This window comes from Equus caballus, chromosome 8 (genome assembly GCF_041296265.1).
Source record: "Equus caballus isolate H_3958 breed thoroughbred chromosome 8, TB-T2T, whole genome shotgun sequence".
NCBI classification, from domain to species: Eukaryota; Metazoa; Chordata; class Mammalia; order Perissodactyla; family Equidae; genus Equus; species Equus caballus.
Window position 1 is genome coordinate 15,126,741 of NC_091691.1, and position 25,298 is coordinate 15,152,038.

General features: G+C 47.8%; 2 protein-coding genes across 2 annotated transcripts in view; one reads left to right on the forward strand and one right to left on the reverse strand.

Moving 5' to 3' along the window:
- Positions 1-21: 21 nt before the first annotated feature.
- Positions 22-25,261, forward strand: LOC138915198 (cationic amino acid transporter 4-like). Its single transcript, XM_070220018.1, is given in 7 exon segments — positions 22-164; positions 1,863-1,933; positions 18,778-19,231; positions 19,233-19,800; positions 20,269-20,909; positions 21,167-21,275; positions 21,377-25,261. Coding segments are annotated over 5 exon segments (1,932 nt in total). The 5' UTR covers positions 22-164; positions 1,863-1,933; positions 18,778-18,817; the 3' UTR covers positions 21,577-25,261.
- Positions 22,613-25,298, reverse strand: part of LOC138915197 (neuroblastoma breakpoint family member 15-like) — a 39,093-nt gene continuing 36,407 nt past the window's right edge. The window contains exon 29 of the mRNA XM_070220017.1: positions 22,613-23,793. The gene's annotated coding sequence lies outside the window, so the exon portion shown is untranslated. The remainder of the gene's footprint in view (positions 23,794-25,298) is intronic.

A 25,298-nucleotide genomic window follows, 5' to 3' on the forward strand; every position in this document is an offset into this window, starting at 1 on the left:
TGTGCGCATGCGCCTTTTGAGAGCGTTGCGCGCGGGGGCAGCGGCGCGTTTCCAGCCAGGCCAGGGGGCGAGACGCCTGGCGCACTTTGTTGCCGACGTGTCTGCGCTCAGAACTCGAACGGCGGACTCCGTCCTTGAGGCGAGCGACGCTGCGGACCCCACAGGTGAGTGGCAGGACCGCCCCGCATCCTGGCGGCCTCTGGAACCTCCGCCGGCGCCGTCTCGTTCCCCCGCGCGCCCGGGCTGGAACGGCGGGGAGCCAGGCCGGCCGCGCCCTCCTGCCGCCTCCGCGCCCCGCGGCGGGGCTCGGTTACCGCGCGGCGAGCGGCCGGAGGGCGGGAGCTCCGAGGGAGAGCGGAGCCTCGGGTCAGCCGGCGGTGGGGGCCCGCCCGAGCCCTCCTCCCGTGTGGCTCGAGTTCTCCGAGCCTCAGTTTCCCCGTCTGTAGGAGGGGACCCCTACAGACCCACCGGACGCTGGTGAGCCCGAGCAGGAGCGCGCTCGGCCCTCGGAGCGGCCGGGGGGAGGCCTGGCGCGGTCCTGGCCTGTACATGTTCGCGTGTTTAAATGTGTGTGTAAATGTGGTGGTTACAGTACAGGTCAGCCTCTGTGTAGGGCGGTGCTCAGAGGTGGGATCAGTAACAACGTTTTTTAAGGAGTGTAGGAGACACGCCCCAGAGACACTAGCAGGGCTGTGTCTTGCTGGAAACTCCGCGGTGATTTTAAGTAAGTCTTGGCCGCGCTGTGCAAAGGGGTCGTTTACAGTCAGCTTTCAGGCTAGTGTAGAAGAGAGAACAAATCGAAAAAATCAGGCACATATTCACTTTGCAGCTGTTGCTGGTATTCTGGCTCCAGTCAAAACAGAAATCTAAGTGCTGGGCAGGACTCAGACACACCACTGGCGCGATTAACCTAAAAATAAAGAAGGAAAATGAGAGGCAGAGGTGTTTATTTTGGGCTCAAAGAGTTGCAATTCAGGGAGCAGAGATTCAGGTAGAAACCCAGATAGTGTCCCGCTAGGGAGTAGAAGTCGGGCTTTGAAAGGCACGGAGGGAGGTTTGCATTACAAAGAAGGTTCATTGGGGTTCGCAGCAGAAAGCTAATCTTGGCTAAAAATAATTGATAAGGCTAGCCAGAGGAAGGCCAACGTCTGACTCTGGGATGAGCTGCAGGTTTCTTCCAGCGTTACTGACTTCAAAGGTTCCTGTTCTGCCCCACGAGGACGTGCATAAGACCCACTTCCTTCATGGCTTCCCAGCTCCATTTAGAGCCCTTAGACATAAGTGACTGGTTGGTTCTGTTTCGCATTTCCCTGCCTCAATCAGGAAATGAACAAGGGGCCAGCTTGGAGGAAGCACTGGTCGCCCGACTTCTTCCTCTGTTCCTCCGTTGACCAGGTTCTTCTCTCTGGCGCTCAGCCTTTCCTGCCCCTGGAATTCTTTCTTGGAAACAGTTTGGTGCTTTATTTTGATGATAACTTTATTCCCATAACGTAATACTCACCGACTGAAAATGTGCACTTGAGTGAGTTTTAGTACATCCACAGAATTGTGCAGCCGTGACTGGGATCTAATTTCACAACGTTTTCCTCACCGCGAAAGGAAAGTCTGTATCCATTAGCAGTCGCTTCCCATTCCCCCTCGCCCATCCCCTGGCCGCCACTGATCTCTCTGTCTCTATGGATTTGCCTCTTGTGGAGATTTCATATCAATGAAATCAGACAGTATGTTGTCTTTTGTAACTGGCTCCTTTCCCTTAATAGAGTGTTCTCAAGATCTATCGATGTTTTATCACCGTTTTATTCATTCTTATGGAGCAATAATATTCCATTGTGTGGATAGTTCACATTTTATTTCTCCATCAGGAGTGGACGGACGTTTGGATTGCTTCTGCTTTTGGGGCTGCTAGGAGTCATGCTGCTAGGAAAATCGACGTGTAAGTTTTTGTGTGGACGCATGTTATCATGTGTTGGGTACATACCTAGGGACGGAATGGCTGGATCATACAGTAACTTCATGTTTAGCATTTTAAGGAACTGCCCAACGGTTTTCCAAAACAGCTGCACTGTTTTACATTCCCACCAGCAGTCTATGAGAGATCCAGTCACTCCACGTCATCTTCAGTGCTGGTTCTTATCTGACTTTTTGACAGTAGCCATCCTTGGGGAGGGTGCTTTGCACCGTGGTTTTGAATTCCATTTCCCGAATGACTGATGATGTCAAGAATCTTTTTCGCTGTGCTTGTTGGACGTTTGTATATCTTCTTTGGAGAAGTGTCTATTCAATCCTTTGTCCTTTTTTAAATTGGGCTACTTATCTTCTTCTTGTTGAGTTGTAAGAGTTCTTCCTAAATTGTGGATACAATCCCCTTATCAGATGTATGGTTTGCAAATATTTTCTTCCGTTCTGTGGCATGACCTTCTTGATGGTATCCTTTCAAGCTCACAAGTTTTTAATTCTGATGAAGTCCAATTTATTTATATTTTTCTTAGGTTGAGTAAGGGGGGGGACAGTTATATGATGATGGATGGAAACTACACTTGTGGTGGTGAGCATGCTATAGTGTATACAGATGTCGAATTCTCATGTGCACGTGAAATCTGTACAACGTTATAAACCAGTGTTACCTCAGTAAAAATAAAAACTAAAAGAAAGCAAGCATTGGCTAACCCACAGTCATGAAGATTTACTCCTATATTTTCTTCTAAGAGTTTGTTGGGAGTTTCGGTAAACTACTCCATAGCATTGCTGCCTTGGCATCCATTTTGTGTGGCCAGGTGGCCTGCAGGGGCCTTGAAATGACACTAGCCTCTCTTGAGAGTACACCCCCTAGATGACGACCAGCAGAGTTGTTACCAGTTTCTCTCTGGTGGGACTTGAACCCATGATCCAGTGCCAATTCTGTTACCAATTTAGCCTCTCTCCACTGTCCCACAATCAGAGGGGACCCAAGGAAGAGTCCATGGGTGGGACTGGAACCCACAACCCCCAGCTCTTCCTTGGAGGGGTCTTTCCTGTTCAGTCTCGTAGAGTTGAAACAAAACTGAAGCTGAGCATTCTATAGCACAAGCTTTATTCAATGGCCGAAGAATAGAAAAATGGGAACAATTTCACAAATCAGCTTTTTAGCTCTAGGGGGATTAAGCAGGTGTTATATATAAGGGGTCAAGATCGTGAAGGGGAGGAATATTCGTAGGAATATGGGGAACAGGGCAGGATTTTCTGGGGAATGCGGTGCCACCCCTTTTCATCCCTTATCTGGTCTAGAATTTCTTGTCATAGCTGTGGGTAGGTGTATTATGTAGCATGATAATGCATTACACTGAGTGTATGACGAGCTGTAGGTTCTGTGTCAGGTCAAGTCAGACTATCATGTTGCCTTCAGCTGGTTTTAACTGTTTTTGACCATGTGTCAAATCCATCTTCTCCTCCCTCTCTGTGGTTTCCTGTAAGCTAAAGATAATGTGTTAGGCTTGCTTTGAGTAGCATTGTGCTTAATTTCCTGTGGGGTTGGTGGGCCAGGTAACAGAGCCACAAGTAAATGTAAGTTCCTCATATGGTTCCTACAACTTCCCTTGTGAGAAGCATTCTCCCCTCCCTGCACTCTCTAGCTTTCCCTTGTTTGCCCCTTAGATGAGACCCCTGGGAAGCTCCCCAAAACCTCATGTGGTTTGAATTGTCCAATCCAGATTTAGCCTGGAAAGCACTCTGCCTGCAGAACCCAATAAAGGTGTCTGCCCCAGGTCCCACCCTGCTCCCTGCCTGCGCCTTGTGCTGTGGCCCCTCTAGGTCCTCCAGGACCTGGGAGTAACACACTTCTCTATTTCACTTCCTCTGTGGTCTTTTGTTGAACCAGAGGTTCACTATCCAGTACCCCCAGGGCTCTGCCTAACAAATGTTAATTTGATAAGTCACCATACGTATTACAGGCATAGCTCATTTTGTTGTGCTCTGCAGATGTTGCCTTTTTTACAAATTGAAGGTGCAGGGGAAGAGGGAGAAAAACCCCCTTTTCCCCTTCTGATTCTTAAGGCTGGTCAGAGAATTACAGATGACGCAAGACAAGTTAGCAGAAGAAAATAAAAGTTTAATATGTGCACACGGGGAAGTCACATAAGCATGAAGAATTCCAAAGACAGTCAGGGGAAATGAAGTATGTCTGTCTTTCTGGACTGAGAAGAGGAAGATAGAGGTCTGAGACTTCACAGTGAGAGAAGGCAATTTATAGAAAGATGAAAAGATTTCGTATTCGGTAAACAAATGTTTGCGTTGTCCTATCTATAGCCAGTGGGATGCAAAAGAGCTCTTTTGATAAAATGGCCCTTGCTGGATGCCTTCTTGCCTACCACACCTAGAGTAATCTATGGTAAGAGCTTCCTGGGACACAGCGTTCTACTTAATTCTTTTAGGCAGTTTGGGGGAAGGTCACATATTCTTCCAGAATCTTCTTAGCCTTGATTGTCTTCAGCTCAAAATGATCCGCATCCCAGGGTGGCACATCTTGGGGTGGCCTGCCCTGAACCCCATCAGTTCCTTTCTCTGAAACGTCCCCGGAAATTTCACATGTTAAAAGCTGAGCTGGTGACTCTGGAGAGAGAAAGTGAGTTAGTAGCCAAGTAGTATGAAATCTGCAAAGGGAGAAAAGAACATAGATTGGAATGAGGGTGAACAAGCAGAAAAGGGGTTGGATCCCGTCTCCTCACACCACATTAAACCAGTTCCTGATCCTGGGAATGAGTCAGTCCAATAAAATGGGTGAGCTTCATTCATCTGATGGGAAATGTGAATCTTCTCTTTTAATAGATAGAAGTTAGATACTACTTGCCCTGTTCCATTCACATAAAAGCAGCATTTTTCACTGATGATTGCACAAGCTTCTCCTTGCTGGGCAGTCAGAGTGTCCACAACAGGTGGATTTTGGAGGACCACAGAGGCTAGGCTGCTAATCTCTGACTGGAGTATTTTCAAAGTTTGCATGGTAGTGTTGAATGTAGTGTTCCATTACCATGGAGAGATTTAAGATTGCCTTTCCACCTCGTAATCTCCAAAGCTGGGAATAAGACTATGGATGCTGAAAACAACTTGGAGTTAGGATTTTCAAGTGGATTCTCTATGACTTCTGAACTGGCACGTTGATGTGGCCAATCTTAGGAACAAAGGAACCCAAGTTTGCAATTTGTCCAGCATTTAGGGTGGAGTATCTGGTGACAGAAGGGGCCAGATATCCAAGTCCACATTGTCCTGAACAATTAGCTGGGAACCCGTTATATACTTGGTTGCCACATGAAACAAAAAGACCAATGTGGTTTACAGACAAGGTTAGAACTGAACCAGTAGTCCCCAGGGTCTGGAGTATTCCATCACCTTTGCTACTGTTACTGTTATTGCCTGAACATCTCCATTTTCCATGTGCTCCTGTCAATCAGAGAGCAGAAAAGATTGCAGAACAGCTGGTACAGGAGGCCTGCAGTTTGATTTTGGCAGCTGTAAAGCCTGGTCCTGTCACCTGACCATGTGAGTCCAGAGTTTGGATCCACCCACATATAGTTTGTGGTATGGGGCAGCTTAATCATGCGTGCAGCTGTAATACCCCAGGTCATACAATGGTGGTTTGTAAACCATCCAGAACATTTGGTGATTTGGCAAATGTTTGTGCCAAAGGGAGTAGTGTTAGAGTCACTTCCACTTTCCTTGAGAGGTTTGAAGATGCCACCTGTGGGATGAAACCACAGAGTTTGATTGCAATACTGTCCTGGTGTGCCACCAAGGAAAGGTCCAGTGTGAGGGTTACTTTCAATTCAAAGGGAAAAAGTTTTACCTGTTGTTTTCATCTGGGCAAGGGACAGTCCTGGAGTTTCTCTAGAGGCTTTCTGGGCCCACGTGACTCACCAGGAGAGGCAGAGTGGTGGTGTCCTTGTCGTGGACACCATACCCTATTGTTCATCCATCTCCCGTACTTAGTCCACCAGGTGTTCACATCAGCAGGAACAGAGACTAGTTCAGGTTCTTTGAACTCTCTAGCCGTTGACATAACCAACATTCAGATTGGATAGTTAGTGTGGCCAGGGTTTGGTAAACTGGCATAAGGGGGTGTTGGTCTGTGCTGGTCCTGTTGAGAAAGAGAGGGTTAGCAAGAGCAAGACACATACTGGAAAAGAGCTGATAGTGGAAACTCAGAGAGGGAAGTAGGACAGATAGAAACCAACACTCTCGAGTCTGCTTCCTAATAAGTGATTAAAAGGAATATGTATGCTGGTTAAGAGAAAAAGGGTGGTTGTTGGTGGCGATAGTGGTGGTGTGTGTGTGTGTGTGTGTAGGGAGTTTTAAAAGCCAGAGGGGAAAATAGGTGAAAGTGAGGTTTCTTGATCCATGATCCTGGGAGAAACTGGCTACTCCATGAGGCTGGCTGCTTCTGGGGCCTGGGAATTGGCCCTGGAAATCCTTATTTAAGGTCACCTATGGGGACTGTCTCTGAGTTTTCTTAGAGCGATGTTCTGCATCTATTTTCACGTGGCTTGCATGGATCCAGGAAGATCTTTCCTTTATTTTGATGGAAGTGTATTTGGTCAGTAGGACTTCCTAAGGTCCTTCCCAGCGAGGTGACAGCGCATGTTTTCTTCTAAGGACCTTGATGGACACCCGATCTTCTGGTCCGACGGGACAGCAAGGCTTATCAGAAAGTGGGGACCATGCCTCTTTTATCTGTTGACCATATGCTTCAAGTATACCAGTTAATTTTTGTCTATAGCTAGTCATAGCATCAAATTGTTCACTTAAGTTCCCGTAATATTCACTTAATCCAGGAAGGGAAGGTTTAGAGTCGCCAGTAGGCATCGAACATTCAAACACTATTTCAATAGGAGTCAATCCATCTCTACTATTTGGAATATGCTGAATCTTTATGAGGACCAAGGGCAGAGCCTCTGGCCTTTTAAGCCCAGTTTCTTGCCAGACCTTTCCTAAAGTCCTCTTGATGTTTAGAATTTGACAGCCCTGATGATCGAGGATGATACGGGGTATGAAATTTTAATGAGTACCCCAGAGTTTCTGCAAGCAAGTAGTTTTTGTCTGCTGTAGAATGAGTTCCTTGGTCTGATTTGATCCATAAGGGAATTTCAAAACAAGGAATAACTTCTTTTCCAGTGTTGTGGCATCTGCATGCCTAGTTGGAGAGCGTTCGGTGCATCCAGTAGCCATACAGACAATAACCAAACAGGGAGAATAGCCTAAAGCTGGGGGCAAGGCTATCAAGTCCATTTGGAGTGCTGCAAAGTGTGGTGTGGGCCTGGGAGCACTTCCTGGGCTCTGCTGATTTCTCCCAGAAACTTGGTGAGATTGGCAAGTAGTGCACTGGGAAATAATTGGGTCAGAAATTTTGTGGATGCCAGGGCAAAGCCAATTGTCTTTTAGTTCCTTAACTATCCCCCATCTGCACATATGTCCCATTTGGTGGGAGATAAGTGCAGCCAAAAAGTCAAAGGAAAAGAAGCTGCAGGAAGTCTCGTTGGCCAAGCGTCTAATCCATCTGATCATTGTTTGGTGCCATGTTGTATCCCATGGTCTTTTTCAGATTGTGGGGCATTTCCGTACTGGTTAATAATGGGAGTCAGAGATAAAGGCACATTTAAAAGTTGAGTGGAGAAAGGACTAGGGGGTCCATGGTGAGCTGTATATTTAGCAGCCCTGCCAGCCTGTCATTTCCTGAAGATGTGACATCAATTTCCTGAGTATGGGCTGAAGAGTGAGCAATGGCTATTTGAGAAGGGAGGTAAATAGCTTGTAATAGGGCAGCAATTAAGTGTCCATTAGCAATAGGTGTTCCTGCAGAAGTTAAGGATCCGTGGGATTTCCACCTTGTACCAACAGCATGGCAGACTCCAAAAGCACACTGGAGTCAGTGTAAAGAGTGGCAGTTTTCCCCTTTGCTCATGTGCAGGCTCTAATAAGATCTATGAGTCCAGCATCTTGGGCTGATTTTACAGTGGGCAAAGAATAAGCTTCAAGTGTTTCATGTGGGGAAACTTGGCATAGCCAGTTCTTATATTGCTCTGGAAATTCTGTTTACAGGAGCCATCACAAAACAGAAGTAAGCCTGGACTGTCTAAAGGGATGTCTGAGAGATCCTCTTGTGGCTTTGAGACCATTTCTATAGTTGCAGGGCAATCATGTGGGATAGCGTGGGGCTCTCCATCATCAGGGAGGGGTAATGAGGTAGTTGAATTCCAAGTATCACAACGATGTCAGATGATGGAAGAGTTAGTTAAGAGTGCACTTATAGGTCGTCTCTGGCCCTGTAGAGAGGTGTTGTGTCTATGAATTTGCAAAATAGCAGACACAGCATGGGGAACCTAGAGACGAATGGGAGAGCCTAGTGTTGGAGTACTGCCTTTGTCAGTCAGGGTGGCAGATGAGGCCACTGCATGGAAGCCTGGGGGCATACAGCATCTAGTTGGCATGAGAAGTATGCTATAGGATGTCTCTGAGAGGCGAAAGACTGCCCCAGGATGCCTTTAGCAATTCCACTATTTTCGTGGCAGTATAGATGAAAAGGTCGTCAAAAGTAGGTGAGCCGAGAGCCAGGGGTTTGGACAAACCTAATTTTAAGGTTTCAAAGGAGTTTAATGGCTCTGAAGGCCAGGAAATAGGCTCTGGGGTGATAGTTGGGAGAAGAACTTAGAGAGGGTTAGCAAGGGCTGCAGAATCAGGAATCCGCTGGGGCCGTAACCAGCTGCCCCTAGACGTTTACGTGGCTGTTTTCTCGTTTTGAGTAGAAGGATGGACAAAATGGACTGAAGGCATTTAGGGGTAGCTTCTGAATGCCTTGAGATATGTCATGTCCCAGTAGGTAGCAGTCGTTTGCACCCACTGAAATTTAGACCTGGAGGCTTTATGGCCTCGAGCAGCTCGTGCCTTCGGGAGAATGAGGGCTCTGTAAGAGCTCCCTATTTAGTTGCATTACAGACTGGAAGGTTATCCACACAGCGAACAGGAGTGGAGCCTTGAGTAGAGAGTACAGAATCCATGTCAGCTTTAAGGACTCCGGAAAATAATGAGAGGACTCACAATATCCCTGAGGGAGGTGAGTCCACGTTAATTGCCTCCCTGTAAATGTAAATGCAGAAAGAACTTGTGAATCAGGGTGCAAAGGGGTTGGAAAGAAAGCTGAGCAAGGGTCAACAGTCAGCAAGAACTGAGGTCGAGATGGCAGCAGTATCAAGGACCAAGGAGGCTGAGGAACTATGAAAGACTTTATGGCTCTGGGGTCTTGTACAAATCTATAGATTTGGTTCCCATCTGAGTGAAAATTGCCTTCTTTTTTCACTGGCCAGTGTCAACGCAAATAATCCATCCATAACCAATCTATATACCAAATTGGAATAAGTTGATGATCCAAGCCCGAGGACCATATAGCCCAGGAGAGCCCTTTCGCAAAGGAAGCAAACACTCCAAAGAAGTGGGGGTGTACAGAGTGGTTATATAGTGTTTGACGATAGTCATGAGATTGCTTTGGCAGCACAGCAATTCAGTGAGCACAGCAGGTCTGCGGTTGGAAGATGGGTGGTCTCAAGGTGAGCACAGCAGGTCAGCAATCAATCCTTAGTTTAGGGAGAGATGCTTATCTTTAAGGAAATGCCAACGTGGGGGAAGTTACATCCTTATCTTTAATGGCACTTTTCTTGTCTTTGGGACATAGTAAATACTTAAATCACTTATACAGTGCATGCTCACTGGGCCATGTCAGGCCCTTTTGGTAAAACAAGGTGAGGCTGAATTAGTTTTAACCCAGATGGCCTCCTCATATACTCCAGTATATCCTATATGTCTGTCATTTATTTATCACAAGATTGGAGTATTACAGGGTGAGGAAGTGAAAATGAATATACCCCGTTGCAAAAGAGAGTCTGTTATAGATTGAAATCTTCACTCTGCATCTCTGGAGAGCGAGTATTGGGTTACTGAGGGACACAGTTTATTCTTTTTCTTAGTAATGTGCATGCTAAGAATCCTACTTCATTTGCATGTGTAGACCAGAGACTAATTGGGACATCTTTTGAAGACTCATCCTCTTATATCAGGATGCGTTTCTAGCAAGGAAAATAGGAGACTTGGAGTGTGGTCTGAGGGCAGGGAGATAAAAATGCCTTTCTCATTACAATTTCTAGTGGCATTCAATTTACATAACAAACTTCTGCCCAGAAGGTTTGCTGGTCAACAGTGGGAGACTAGAAAGGCATGATGAGTGTGATCGGGCCTAAAGATGGAGTGGGCTGAGCTACGGGCCATGAAATAGGCTGCCCAGAGACTCTTAACAGCTTGAATATAATCAGAGGTGAGAGGTAGGGATAAGCCTCTGAAGGGATAGTAGAGGAAGTCCCACCAGTGTCAATTAAGAAATACAGTTCCCATCCTCTAGTTTAATGGTAGGCTCACAGGTGCAACTGAGGATAGGCTGACCCCATCATTTAGGGGAAAATGCCTCTCAGGAGGAGAAAAGCCTTCTGGAGGTGCTGGGGCCTAAAAGGGGCGTATTTTTTAAGCTTCCCCTTCTCTTAAGAGCAGTAGGATCTGTTTTCAATGCCCTGGTTTCTTGCAACACCTCCAGTTGTCTGGAGGCAAGTAGGGAGGCCTCTGAGTGGGCTGTAATTTACTCTCGGTTGCATTTTTCTTCTCTAAAGATCCAAGTTGTAAAGCCAGAAGAGTTGCTTTTAATTCCTTGTCTTTTACTTTCCTGCTGACTATTTTCAAAGAATTGTGTAGCAGCCTCCATTATTACACTTACTCGTTGCCCTGACCAACCACCCACACTGTTTGGAATTTGTTGTTTTACATGAGGAAGAAAATTTCCTGCTGAAGCAGAAATCAGGAGGTTCCCGTGCTCTGGGGCTTCCGGGTTTAATGCAGTGTGACTTTGAAAGGTTTGTATGACAAGTTCAACAAGGGCTTTTGGATGTTCCCCCTCATTCTGAGTGCATGATTCAACTTTTGACCAGTTCACTGTAGGAGGAAATGCCTCTAAAATCACTTCTGTTAAACCTTGAATATCAGCCTCTAGCAGAATCACTTCCTGGTCATTTGCAGGAGGGCCTGGGAGAGGGTCTGGCCACCTCTTTTCCCCTATGAGAGTGGGTTTCCTCCAGGGGGCCGCCTGGCCTGTCTGACAACTACAGTGTAATCCTGGGCTGGAAGGACCCCCCTTAGCAGCCAGTAGAGGTCTCTGTGGGTGGGGTTATGAATAGCCACTAACTTTCTAATCCCTCTCCAAATTTCGTAGGCTCGTCTGACAATGGAGGCAGGAGAGTTTCATAATTTAATAGATCACCTGCTGTCCAGGGGACATGAATTCTCTGCAGTGGACGTCCAGGATACATCCACAATGGACCCTGCATGGAATGCCTGAAGATGACAGAGCCCTGGGAAGTAGGAGGATAAGGGACAGCAAAGCCAGCCTTCCTGCCTCTCCTGGCTGCTTCTACTGAATTCACTTCCTGGCTTTCAGCATTTACACAGGTGACCTGTGTGCCCCTAGCTTGGAGGTGAGGCCTGAGTGCCCCTGTAAGTCTTCTAAAGAGAGGGAGGTGATGATGGGCAGCTGAATGCTTTATGGAGAAGTTGGAGTTTTAGGATCTAAGGGAAGTGGCTGAGGAACTGGCTGATGAGCTAAGTCTTGAGAGGAGGAGGTTAAGCCAGGGGCCCAGAGATCGAGAAGATCTTGTGGGGAGTCAGGGACAGGGCCTTGGGGTTCCAGGGGAGTATAGGAGGGAGGAGAAGGAGGATTTTCATTTAATTTGCTTTTTAATTTTTGTTCTAAGTCTGACTTCTTTCAGTTTATTAAGAGATTCCCTCAGGCTAGCCATTATGTTTTGGGGGGTTTTCTTTTTAATTTGATCTTCCCTGAAACAGCAGTAACACAACTGCTTGTGATAAGTGCTTTCTAAAATATTTTTCAAATATAGAAGTTTTTCTAATTCAAAAGATGCGTCATCTGGCCATTGATGAGTGGGATCTCCAATTGTGTATTTATTCCACTAGTGATTCAATGCAATGAGCCTTTTTAAGGAAAGACCTGGAGGTAACTTTCCAGGCTTACAATAAATCTTTACCCTGGATGCAGGAGACCTCCCTTGGGAGGACACAGATGATGTAGCTCTCATGATCCAAAATGCTCACTCCCCAAAATAGAGAGAGTAAAGAGCTTTGTTGCATAGGCAGTAAGGATGGTGTAGTGAAAACGGTGTCTCCGGTGTCCCTCCAGAGCTTGAGATGCCTTCTGTCACAAACCCACTAATCAAACCAGCCATGACATTCCCTTGAGGCAAAGCCTAATCCAGAGCAGTCCCCTAACTCTTTTCAATTCTCTGAAGCCTGAGAGAGATGAGGAAGCTGCAGAATAAAAGAATGAAGCTGGCAGAAGTTGGTTCATGAGGTTTAAGGAGAGAAGCCATCTCCATGACATGAAAGTGCCAGGTGAAGCAGCAAGTGCTGATGGAGAAGCTGCAGCAAGTTACAGCGAAGATCTCGCTAAGATCACTCGTGAAGGTGGCTGCTCTAAACAACAGAGTTTCAGCGGAGACAAACCAGCCTTATTCTGGAAGAAGATGCCGTCTAGGATTTTCATCGGTAGAGAGGAGAATTCAATGCTTGGCTTCACAGCTTCAGAGGACAGGCTGACTCTTGTTAGTGGCTAATGCAGCTGGTGACTTGAAGTTGAAGCCAATGCTCATTGACCATTCTGAAAATCCTAGAGCCCTTAAGAATTGTGCTGAATCTACTGTGCCTGTGCTCGGTAAATGGAACAATAAAGCCTACATGGCAGCCCGTCTGTTTACAACATGGTTTACTGAATGTTTTAAGCCCACTATTGAGACCTACTGCTCAGAAGAGAAGATTCCCTTCAAAATATTACCACTCATTGAGAACGTACCTGGTTGCCCAACAGCTATGATGGAGATGCACAGTGGGATTAATGTTGTTTTCATGCCTGTTAGCACAGCCTCCATCCTGTATGCCCATTTTGATCAGGGATAGAGGAGTAATTTTGTCTTTCAAGTCTTCTTATTTAAGAAATACATTTCGTAAGACTGCAGCTGCCATAGATAGTGATTCCTGTGATGGATCTGGGCAAAGCGAATTGAAAACCTTCTGGAAAGGATTTCCCATTCGAGATGCCATTAAGAACATTCATGATTTATGGGAAGAGGTCAAAATATCAACCTTAACAGGAGTTTTGAAGTTGATTCCAGCCCCCATGGATGACTTTGAGGGGTTCAAGATTTCAGGGGAGGAAGTAACTGCAGATATGGGGGGCAGAGCAAGAGAACTAGAATTAGAAGTGGAGCCTGAGGATGTGACTGAATGGCTGCAATCTCATGATTAAACTTTAACAGATAAAGAGTTGCTTCTGATGGATGAGTAAACAAATTGGTTTCTTGAGATAGAATCTACTCTTGCTGAAGATGCTGTGAAGATTGTTCAAATGACAAGAAAGGATTTAGAATGTTAGATAAACTTAGTTGATAAAGCAGTGACAGGGTTTGAGAGGATGTCTCCAATTTTGAAAGAAGTTCTAGTGTGGTTAAAATGCTAACAAACCAGATTGCATGCTACAGAAAAATTGTTCGTGAAAGGAAGAGTCAATTGCAGCAAACTTCACTGTTGTCTTATTTTAAGAATCAGCCACAGCCACCCCAACCTTCAGCAAACACCACCCTGATCAGTCAGCAGCCCTCAACATTGAGGCAAGACCTTCCCCCAGCAAGAAGATTACAGCTCGTTCAGTTGTAAGGTTCAGATGATGGTTAGCATTTTTTAGCAATAAAGTATTTTTTAATTAATGTATGTACATTCTTTTGTTAGATATAATGCTATTGCATACCTAATACACTACTGTGTAGTGTAATTATAACTTTTATTTGCAGTGGAAAATCAAAAACTTCATGTGGTTCACTTTACTGGGGCATTCATTTTATTGCAATGGTCTGCAAGTGAACGTGCAATATCCCTGTGATATGTGTGTATTGTTTCGGTTCTTAGATTTAGTTCTCTGATCCATTTTGAGTTAATTTGTGTGTGTGGTGTGAGGTAGGAGTCTGACTTCATTCATTTGCATGTGGATATCCAGTTGTCGCAGCACAGTGTGTTAAAAAGACTATTGTTTCCCCCATTGAACTGTTTAGGCACTCTTCTAAAAACTCAATTGGTCTTCAAGAGAATGAGAAGACAAGGCATAGACTAGGACAAATATTTGTAAAAGAGATATCTGATAAAAGATTGTTATTCAAAATAGAGAAAGAACTCTTAAAAATCAACAATAAGAAAACTAACAACCCAGTTAAAAATGTGCAAAAGATCCCAAGAGACACCTCACCAAAGAAGATTTACAGTTGGCCAATAAACCTGTGAAAAGATGCTCCATATCGTATGTCATTATGGAATTGCCAATTCAAACAACACTGAGACACCACTCCACACCTGTTAGAGTGGCAAAAATCCAATCCACTGACAACGCTAAATGTTGCTGAGGATGTGGAGCAGCAGGAGTGCTCATGCATCGCTGGTGGGAGTGCAAGATGGTACAGTCGTTGGGAAGACAGTTTGGCAGTTTCTATGAAATGAAACGTCCTTTTACCATGTGATTCAGCAACCATACTCCTTGGCTTTTATGCAGATGAGTTTAAAACTTAGGTCCACAAGTAAACCTGCACGTGGATATTTACAGCAGCTTTCTTCATAATTACTAAAACTTGGGAGCAGTCAAGATGTCCCTCAGTAGGTGAATGGATAAACTCTGGTACATCCAGACAAGAAACGTTACTCAGCACTAAGAAGAAAGGAGGTATCAAGCCGTGAGAATACATAAGACAACCTTAAATGCATATTACTAAGTGGAAAACGCCAATCTGAAAAGGCTACATGCTGTATGATTCTGTTGCAACCATATGACATTCTGGGAAGGGAAAACTGTGGAGACAGAAAAAGATCAGTGGTTCCCAGGTGTTAGTGGGGAGGGAGGGATGAATGGGTGAAGCACAGAGGATTTTTAGGGCATAGCCTAATAGTGTATACATGTATATGTCACTATACATTTGTCAAAACCCACTAAGAGTGAACCCTAAGTAAACAGCGGACTTGATGTGATCATGATGTATCAGTGTAGGTTCGTCAGTTATAGCAAATGTGCCAATCTAGTTGGGGATGTTGATAGTGGGGGATGCTGGGCATGTGCAGGGGCTCGAGGTATATGGGAACTCCATCTTCTGCTCAGTGTTGTGTGAACCTAAAACTGCTCTAAAAAAATGAAGTCTATTTTTTAAAAACAATTGACCATAAATTTTCAAAATTGAATGGCCGTATTTTGGGACTCTCAGTTCTACTCCATTGATCTCTATCTGTCTTTACTTCAATAACACGCTATCTTAATTTCTGTAGCTTTCGTAGTCAGTTTAGAAATCAGAACATGTAAGTCCTCCGACTTTGTTCCTTTTCAAAAGTGTTTTGGCTATTCTGGATCCCTTGTATCTGCATCTAAATTTTAGGCTCAGCTTGATAATTTCTGGAAAATAGGCGGCTGGGAGTTTGATAGGCATTGCATTGATTCTGCAGACCGATTTGGGGAGTATTGCCATCTTGACAATATTAAGTTTTTCAGTCCATGAAAGTGGGATGTCTTTCCACTTATTTAGGTCGTCTTCAGATTTTTTTCAGTGATGTTTAGTAGTTTTCGGTGTACAAGTCTTGTATTCCTTTTGTTAAATTTATTCTAAGGTATGTTTGTACAAAAATTTATTCTTTTTGATACTATATAACCAGAATTGTTTTCTTAATTTTAAGTCTGGATAGTTCATTGCTACTGTATAGAAATACACTACATTTTTATATTGTGTATTGTCTGTTGTATACAAGTCTGTATGCTGCACCTTTGCTGAACTTGTTTATCAGTTCTAATATTTTTTCTGTGGATTCTTTCGAATTTTCCTCCATAAGATCATGTCATCTGTGCTAGAGGTCGTCGTACTTCTTCCTTTCCAATCTGGATTCCTTTGATTTCATGCTCTCACCTAATTGCCATGGCCGGAGCCTCCAGTAAAATGTTGAGCACAAGCGGTGAGAGGACATCCCGAGGTTGTTCCCGATCAGATGGAAAGCTTTCAGTCTCTCACCACTGAGCACAGCAGCCGAGGGTTTTCGTAAATGGTCTTCATCAGTTTGAGGGCAGTCCCTTCTACTCCAGGTGTGTTGACTGTTTTTTTTCTGTGTCTGTTGAGAGGATCAGGTGGTTTTTGTCCTTTGTTCTATTAGTGTGGCATACTACATTGATTGATTTTCACATGTTCAATCAGTCTTGCATTCTTGGAATAAATCCCACTTGGTCCTTTTATATATGTTGCTGGATTTGATTTGCGGGTATTCACTTGAGCAATTGTGCCTCTCTATTCCTAAAAGATGTTGGTTTGTAGATTTCTTTTCCTGTGATGTCTTTGTTGGGTTTGGTGTCAGGGTGATCCTGGCTTTGTAGGATGAGGTGGGAAGTGTTCTCTCTTGTTTTTCATGTATCTTTTAGTGCTTTCTCTTCACTGCATCTTCATGGTGTTGCTCTGTGCAACTGCCTTGCTCAGTGGGGTCCAGCGTTTGGCCCAGCCATATCCCTTGAAGTTTACGGTTTACTGCATCAACCATGCTTGGCCACAGATATCCATTGGATGTTGGTGCCTGTGAAGGGGTGTGTGGTGAGAGCCCCTCTCTGGGTAGATAAAGTCAGTGCTCTGAAAGCCTGCACACCAGCTCTCAGGTTGTCATCAGCAAGGCGTTGGGGGAGCTCCTGTTATAAAATTGCACAAGCCTCTTGGTTTGAAATGCGTTTTTCTGGATTTTTGTGAAAGCATTTCAGGATAAGGCCCAGTTATGTCTAGGCCACACAAGAGCAAAGTACTGGAGCTGTCATCCCTGCAGGAAGTGGGAGCCCACCTGAGAAGTTGCTCGAGACGATGTCAGCCAAATATCAGAAGGGGTCAAGGGGGCGGGCTAAGGCAGAGTGTTCTAAGTGGCACCATCTTGTCTGGGAGTCCACCATCCTGTCACCAGCCCACTGAGCCAGACAGCCTGCAGGTGCCCCTGAAGTCCTATTCCACAAACCACATAGAAACCTGACAACATGGAGAGGGTTCTTGGGGAAGAGGATATCTGTTTCAGTTGTGCGTTGCTGGCACGGATTGTCATCATTTTGCTGTAAACAAGTTCACACCCTGTCACACCAACCTTTACACTTTCAAAGAAGTGGAAAGAGCAGAAGGACAAAGACCCCTCAGCCCCAGGAATAAATCAGCCTGGGGTGGGGGGTGGGGGGTTTGATGGTCATGTGATGAGACCCATGATCTGCCTCCCGTGATGTGGGGACTGGCATGGGCTAGATGCTCAGTCCACGCTACTTCTCACGGATATCCGCAAGTGGGGAGCTGCCGTTAGGGTCCCCCAGGGTCCCCCAGGCTTGACAGGTGCTCCTGTCTAGAAAGGGCTGTCATTGGTGTCTGAGGGGCCCTAGGGATGCCCCAAGCTGGAGGTCATCCCCAGGAGTCTGCTTGCCTCCTTTCAGAACATCGTGTGCAGCTACAAGCTCAGAACAGCCAGCGTGAGTCCTGCCAATTCCCAGAACAGTCTCCAAAGCTGCGCACTCCCTCGTCAACGGTTCAGGGTGGCTTACTGCCATCCCGTTGTGCCCAGAGGTCAGGTGCTGCCCAGGGCCTCTCAGCCAGGTTCATACCCTCGTCTTATCAGCGTCTTGCCTGACGCCGACAGCCCCACAGCTCCCAGTGTGGAGGGGCCTGGATGGTGCCCAGCTGGTGGAGTACCTGTGTTGGGATGAGGGATCAAGGAGGGTGTCTGCAGCAGTGGAAAGCGGGTGGGGTCCAGACCCCCCCCACTCCCTGACTTGGACCTTCACCTCCACAGGCCTCCTAAAACCACCCCAGTGACCTAGGTTAGTCAGTTACCTGGTGGCTTGGATGTCCTTATCTGTGAACCAGGCACAGTAGTTAGGCTTCCCTAGAACCTGGGGAACTCTGGTCTTGACCGTGTGAAGTATTGGTAGGGTGGGCTGAATGCCTGTGTCACCATGACGTAAGGCTCAGTGCTGGATCTGGCGCTCAGGGGTTTGGGCAGGCCCTCGGCACAGAGGGACCGTGGCAGTGACAGCAGGTGAGTCACAGCAACGCTTATGGGGACAGATGCAGGTGAGAGAAAAGGCAAAGGATCTGGTATCAGTGGGCAGTGGCGCTACAGAACTGACTCCGGAGGCATCTCTGGGTACCGGGACAGGCACAGAACCCAGGGTGCCACCCACTCCCAGAGGGGTGAGCTGATATACCAGCCTGGCAGGGTGGGGGATGGGGGGATGAACATCTCTAACTGCACCCAGGGCCACAGAGTCACTTGTGTTCTGGGTCCTGGAGCCCTGGCCCAGCTCCCTGGAAGCCTCTGGTTTCCACCCTGCCCTGGGATCCCAGACCACTGGAGCGGTTCCTAGCCGGGCTCCCTGGGGCGGCACCCTCCCCACCCTCAGGGCCCCTCCCAAACATGCCCAGGTCCCCCTCCACCAGGCTCCCTCCCTTGCCCCGGAGGCAGGCCAAAGCAGTCTCCATGCTTCCCTGTGACCCTGACCCTGCCTCATCCAGCCCTCCGGGCAGCCAGTGGTTCAAGGCTTCGGTCCTCAGGGCAGGGTCAGAGCAATGACTGAAGGCTGGTCAGGATCCATCGGGGCAGCCTGTCACTCCTCTCTCGCCCTCGTAGGTGCCAGCAGCCGGCTTGGTGCTCCTCTCAGCTGCCCACCATGGCCTGGGGACTGCCCAGCACCGCCAGCCTGGCGCGCTTCTGCCAGAAGCTGAACCGGCTGAAGCCACTGGAGGAGTCCACCACGGAGATGTCGCAGCAGCGCCACCTGACCGTGCTGGATCTGATCCTGCTGGGCATGGGTGCTACGATGGGCTTGGGCCTCTACATGCTCACGGGCACTGTGGCCAAGGAGATGGCCGGCCCTGCGGTGCTCGTGTCTTTCAGTGTAGCTGTCATGGCCTCCCTGCTGGCAGCCCTATGCTACGTGGAGCTGGCAGCACGTGTGCCCCGCAAGGGCACTTCCTATTTGTTCACCTATGTGTTCATGGGTGAACTGTGGGCCTTCCTCATTGGCTGGATATTGCTCATCCAATGTCTCATTGGTGGGATTGCCATGGCCCGCACCTGGAGCAGCTCACCTGGACGCCATCTTCGGTCACCGCATCCGCAGCTTCACCATGGCCCATGTGGGCAGCTGGCAGGTGCCGTTCCTGGCCCAGTACCCGGACTTCTTGGCTGCTGGAGTCATACTTTTGGCCTCCGCATTTGTCTACTGTGGAGTGCACATCTCTTCCTGGCTCAACTGCACCTTCTCTGCCATCAGCTTGGTTGTCATCCTCTTCATCGTCACCCTGGGGTTTGTCCTGGCCCATCCGGAGAACTGGAGCACTGAGGAGGGCGGCTTTGCGCCGTTTGGCTTCTCTGGCATCATGGCTGGTGCTGCCACCTGCTTCTATGCCTTCGTGGGCTTTGGCGCTATTGCTGCCTCCAGCGAGGAGGGCCAGAACCCCAAGCGAGCTGTGCCTATGGCCATCGCCATCTCAGTTGGCCTGGTGGCTGGTACTAACATCCTTGCCTCCACTGTGCTCACCCTCATGGTGCCCAGGCACAGCCTAGACCCTGACTGGGCACTCGCTGATGCCTTCTACCAGCGGGGCTACAGCTGGGCGGACTTCATCTTGGCGGCTGGCGCTGTCTGCGGTAAGAGGCCCTTCTGGGTAAGGTGGGAGAGGACAGGGTGGTGGGGCCCTGCCCATAGCCTCCCAAGACGACATCGCCATCTGGGCCTGTGTTCCCAGTTGTGTCCTGGGCCCAGGAAGGTGCTAGTGATTAGACTCGCCACCCAGGCTTTTTGGGAGGGACCTGCTCACCACCCCTCCCAATCGTACACAGAATGTCAGTTCTGGGCATGTGCTGCCAGGTACTTTCCTGGTGGAAGGACTCAGCCTTCATCAGATTCTCCAGTGGGTCTGTCACCTGAACTGGGCTGTCCCATTCCTGGGTGGTGGGGGGGAACAGTTCAGTACCCTACCTACACTCAGGCTCACTCTGAGAGCCCAGATAAACTCATGCCCCTGTTACCAAGGGGCCACCCATGCTCTGGCCCCGATCAGCGACCACAGGTGGGCTTGTCCACCATGCTGACTGGTCTCCCACCCTCTGCCATAGGCATGACCACTGTCCTGTTCAACATTCTCTTTGCTGTGCCACGCATCGTATATGCCATGGCCACTGACGGGCTCTTCTTCCAGATATTTACCCGTGTGCACCCTCGCACACAGGTGCCCATAGTGGGCATCCTGGTGTTCGGGTTCCTCATGCCTCTCTTGGCGGTGCTGCTGGACCTTGAGGCACTGATCCAGTTCCTGTCCATTGGCACCCTGGTCACCCGCCCTGTTGTGAACACCAGCATTATTGTGCTACGCTTCCAAAAGTCTCCTCCATCTAGTCCCTTGGGCTCAGTCAGCCCTGGCTCTGTGGCTGAGGGGTATGAGGACTCCTCAGGACACAGACGGCTGGAGGACACTGAGCAGCCCTCAGCCCCTGAGCCTGGGCAGCTGCGACCAGCCCTGAGGCCCTTCCTTGGCTTCATGAGTGGACGCAGACCTGGAGTCGCTGTGGCCTGGGCACTCCGTGTCCTGGTGGTGTCAGCCATCACTCTGGACTGCGTGCTGGTCTTTGGGAAGTCGGCCCTGTACCTCCCACCCTGGGGCCACACCCTGCTGCTCCTGCTCAGCTCCGTCGTGTTTCTGCTCAGTCTCCTCGTCCTGGGGGCCCACCAGCAACAGCGCCGGCAGGATGCCTTTCAGGTACTTCCTCCAGCCAGCACCCCTCACTCTCAGCCCAGCCAGCTCCCTTTGCCCCTTCCTCCTCTGCCGTGGCAGGATACACCAGGGTTCACGGAGTGGGGGCGGCCAGTACCCCATCCCCCTCTTTCTGCATGGCGAGTGGGCCCTTGTCTCTGGAACCTCCACAGGTGAAGAAAGTCTCTGTGGACTCCCAAGAAATCAGGCCCTGGCCCAGAGCCCTTCCCTGCAGCCCAGCAGCCCTGCCCTTGCCCCCTCAGGTTCCCATGGTGCCCCTGATTCCAGCCGCGAGCATCCTCCTCAACGTCTTCCTCATGCTACATCTGAGCTCCCTGACCTGGCTGCGCTTCTCCGTCTGGCTGCTGATTGGTGAGTAGGGATCAGGCTGGGACCCTGGGTTGGCTGCAGGAGGAGGGCAAGCAGGGAAGCTGGGCTGGGACCTGCCCCTCAGGCTTGTACCATCCTTAGAGGACTTGTGGTGTATTTTGTCTACGGCATCTGGCACAGCAAGGAGAACCAGCGGGAGCTGCCGGGGTTGACTGCCACACGTGGCAGCCTAGAGGAGACGGTGCAGGCCCTAGATTCCCTAAATCCAGAAGACACAGCCCACCAATCCCCAAACCTCATGTCTCTTAGACGACTTGCACCAAAGAGAGAGATCCAGACCTAAGAAATGGACTAAGCCAAACCAATCACTCATCCGTTCCTAGATAGAATGTTTGTTTCTCGTTCAGTAAACCTAAGCATGTTAATGGGAAAATCATGTAGCAGACAGGTGTTCTAAGGTGACAGAAAGAAAAACCAGAACTAGAGAGTCAAAGAGTTCAGCTCATGAAACAATTCCCCTCAAAAGCAATGAGCAAACATAGGATCACTGAAAAATGACATCCTGAACTGAATTCAATGTTCCTGACAAAGCATTTGTGGATACGAAGAAACAAAACTTCACACAAGAAATACTCAAAAGAGAACTGGGTACGAAACAGGAAATGAGAAGTTAGAATTGGCAGAACCAAGGAAAAAAATGAAGAAAAAGAAAACTCTCTGAAAAAAGGCTAACTGGCAAGGTTCATAAGGGCAACATATTTCAAAATTATAAGAGACATTGAATAAAGTAAGTATCAAGCAGAACAAAAGCAAAGAAAAGATACTGAGACAGGATCAGAGAGAAAATCATAGATTCCTGGGAGAAATAGACTGGAATGGTCAACTCCAAGTTCTATCCTCTTAGAACCAAAAGACTTGAAAAAAAGAAAAACAAATTCCTCTCAAGTTCCAGACATTCCCAAAGTTCCCCACCCCTCAAAGCCAATTCACACACAACTGGGAGAAAATGGATTTACATTCTCCATCTCAACAGAACATACAGAGCAAGACAATGTTTTTAAAAAACTGAATAAGAGTCATTGTGGGAAAGTCCTTTACATTCCACCAAGCTGTCCCTGCATCAGGCAGCATAATAAGACAGTTAAACATGCAACCCCCGGGGAGTCCTGATTCCATCACAGGAAGTCTTTGAGGGACCAACTCTACCCGATAAGAGATGACTGAGGAAATGTGATTCATGGGGGAAGCTTTAGCACATAAGTATGAACAGGAGGAACAAGAAGATTTCTATTGACTTAAATCCATACCCAACAAAATCAATCCTGAGTATAATGGATTATGCTAATGCATGTAAAAAATTCACGAGTCCACAGTGACAGTCACAACAGAAACTTTAATGGTATGAAAGGGGGAGGGTAAGTTCTTTTCCACAGCACTGTGCCAGCAGCTACAAGTATAGAGGAATGACGAAATTAGAAAATGTCCAGTGTACTAACAGGAATACGATAAGTGACACACAGCAGGGCTCATTAATGATGGTAAAAATTTTAGAGAAAGATCTTTAGAGAAGAGGATATTCATACACTCTCAAAGTACCACTCACCAAATTGCTAATGATAGAAAGAAAAAAAAGGCCTCTTTACAATGAACCGATCTCGTGGGCCCTCCAGAACAAAGTGACCAATGCTAGTCACACAGTAACGGTGGTGGATAAACTGGACATCCTTGGTCTCCAGGGGGCTGCGCTAGGACGCTCACAGCAGAAACTAACTGTACAGTGTTCTTGGCAGAAGGCTGATTCTGAATTTCATCAGGAGGAAACGGTCAGACAACTTCAGAATGCAGACCACTGAGCCAGACGACTGACCTGTCCCCTGCAAACAAGGCCACATCACCACCACCACAGACAGCCACAAAAAGGTGAGGAGATATTTTTGGTCCCAAAGGACTAAAAAAACACAATAACATAATCCTTTCAGTCCTTAGGAAGCGAAAATATCTCTTCTCCTCTTTGTGGTCGTCATTTTGCGGTGGCACTGACTGTTGGAAGAAAGGTCAGTTGTCTTGTTCAATGGTGTACGTTCTGCAGCTGTCTGATAACGACCTCATGATGAAATTCAGCCTGCACATTCTCAGCAAGAACACTGCGCGGTTACTGCTGTCTGCTCCTAGCACAGCCCTGCTGGTGGCAAAGAACGTCCGGATTGACACGTTGTCTTTGCCCACTTGCTCCTGATTCTGGTTACGTAGGGGATGGGAATGGAGAGGAGCGAGGGGTAAGGTCTCTCAGAACCGTGTGTGCATCTAGGCATTGGGCTCCTTTGTGATGTCCCACAACTGGAGGCTGAGGGGCTGGGATTGCTCCCATCGAAGCAGGCTTTTGGAGTAAACATCGTGGAGAGTGGTTTGTGCTTGTGATGTGGATTCTCAGCAAAGGATCCCTCTGGTGTTCTGTTTGGGCTGGAGCTGGATTGGCTGTTTTAGATGTGTTGCATCAAGTGGAAAAGCGACTGTGCATAATGGGGTTTCTTCTTTTCTTGGTTTTGGAAGTCCTTGGTATCTGAGAGAGAGAGAAAAAAGAAGCCAGTGTGAGTCTTTGTCAGGTCCTGCTGCGAGCTGAGCCTGGAGGGCTGGCTACATGGTGACAGAGGCCAGGAGCAAGCTGAGCTCCTACTGGGAGGAGGAGCTGAAGGGGAAAGGGAGATCCAAAGTTAGAAGAAGAACCTCCCTAAACTTCCATCCAGTCTGCGGTGCAGGATCCAGGGAGCCCTGTCCTCGCCCACCAGGAGCTGGTGACATCCGAGCTCAGAGCTGGTGCAGAGCCCTAGCCAGATCCCCACCACCCTGTCCTCAGCAGCCACTTCACTCCTGAATCCCGTTCGTCTGGAGCAAAGGGATGGTTGTCTCACACCTCCCAGGGAGGGATGTGCTCAGCATCCATCACACATTCACAAACAGACTGCTGTTGGAGGGAGAGGACCCTTTTCAGAGAGGCACGCCCTCTTTCTCTCTCTGTCCCAGCACTCTGAGGAAGAAGGGCAGGCGATGGGAAGAGGTCCGGCATGGAAGAGCCTACAGGGACCTCAGAATATATCCAAATCCACTTCCACCTTCTGCAGATGAGGAGTGGGGATGCCAGGGGGCTCAGGCCTAACTAAAGCCGTCAGAGCTGTTATTGACAACCCTGGGGCCAGAACTCAGGCCTCTCCCTTTGTGTCCATTTCGGGGAAGGTGAGAGGAAAGGCTCCAGTCCGGAGGTGTCGACAGGAAGTAGATACTGTTGGGTCACCTTGGCTGGACGAGAGTAAGGCTTTACAGAGAAATATTCTCCCGAGGGCCTGAGGAAGAAACCCACAAGGGGAAACGCACAATGGAATTAGCAAAAAAACAGCAAGGAGTATAACCATGGACGAACTCATTTTCCTTCAGTCCTCCTGTTGATTCCACACCAGGATACACCTTAGGGCATTGCTAGGAATATTCTCAACGTCTAGACCAGAAAGTCTCTGAAGGGGATGCAGAAGGCAACTGGTTTGACTAGGTTCTCCTCCACCTGCCCTTTGATTCCCCCAAAGCACTCCCTTGGGAAAGATTCCTTTTTAAGATTTACGCCAGTGTAAAGAATGGCATAAAGAAGCATAAACCTAACTCTTTTTCCTAACGTCCAATTTATTTACTATTATATTTTCTTTAGGGGAATGAATATAATGGTTCTCTTTGAGGATTTTACTTAATGACGAAAATTGATCAATAGTAAAATTTTCCAACTGTAGCACCAAACCCATTGGACTTGATTTCAATTTGATGGACTGTGAACTTCACATTTTACATGGTAAATATGAAAGAAGGGACTGGCGTGGTGACATAGTGGTTAAGTTTGCACCCTCTGCTTGGGTGGCCCGGGGTTCCCGGGTTCAGATCCCAGGCATGGACAGACACCCCACTCATCAAGCCATTCTGTGGCAGACTCCCACATACAAAATAGAGGAAGATTGGCACAGATGTTAGCTCAGCTACAATCTTCTTCAAGGAAAAAGGAAGATCGGCAACAGATGTTAGCTCAGG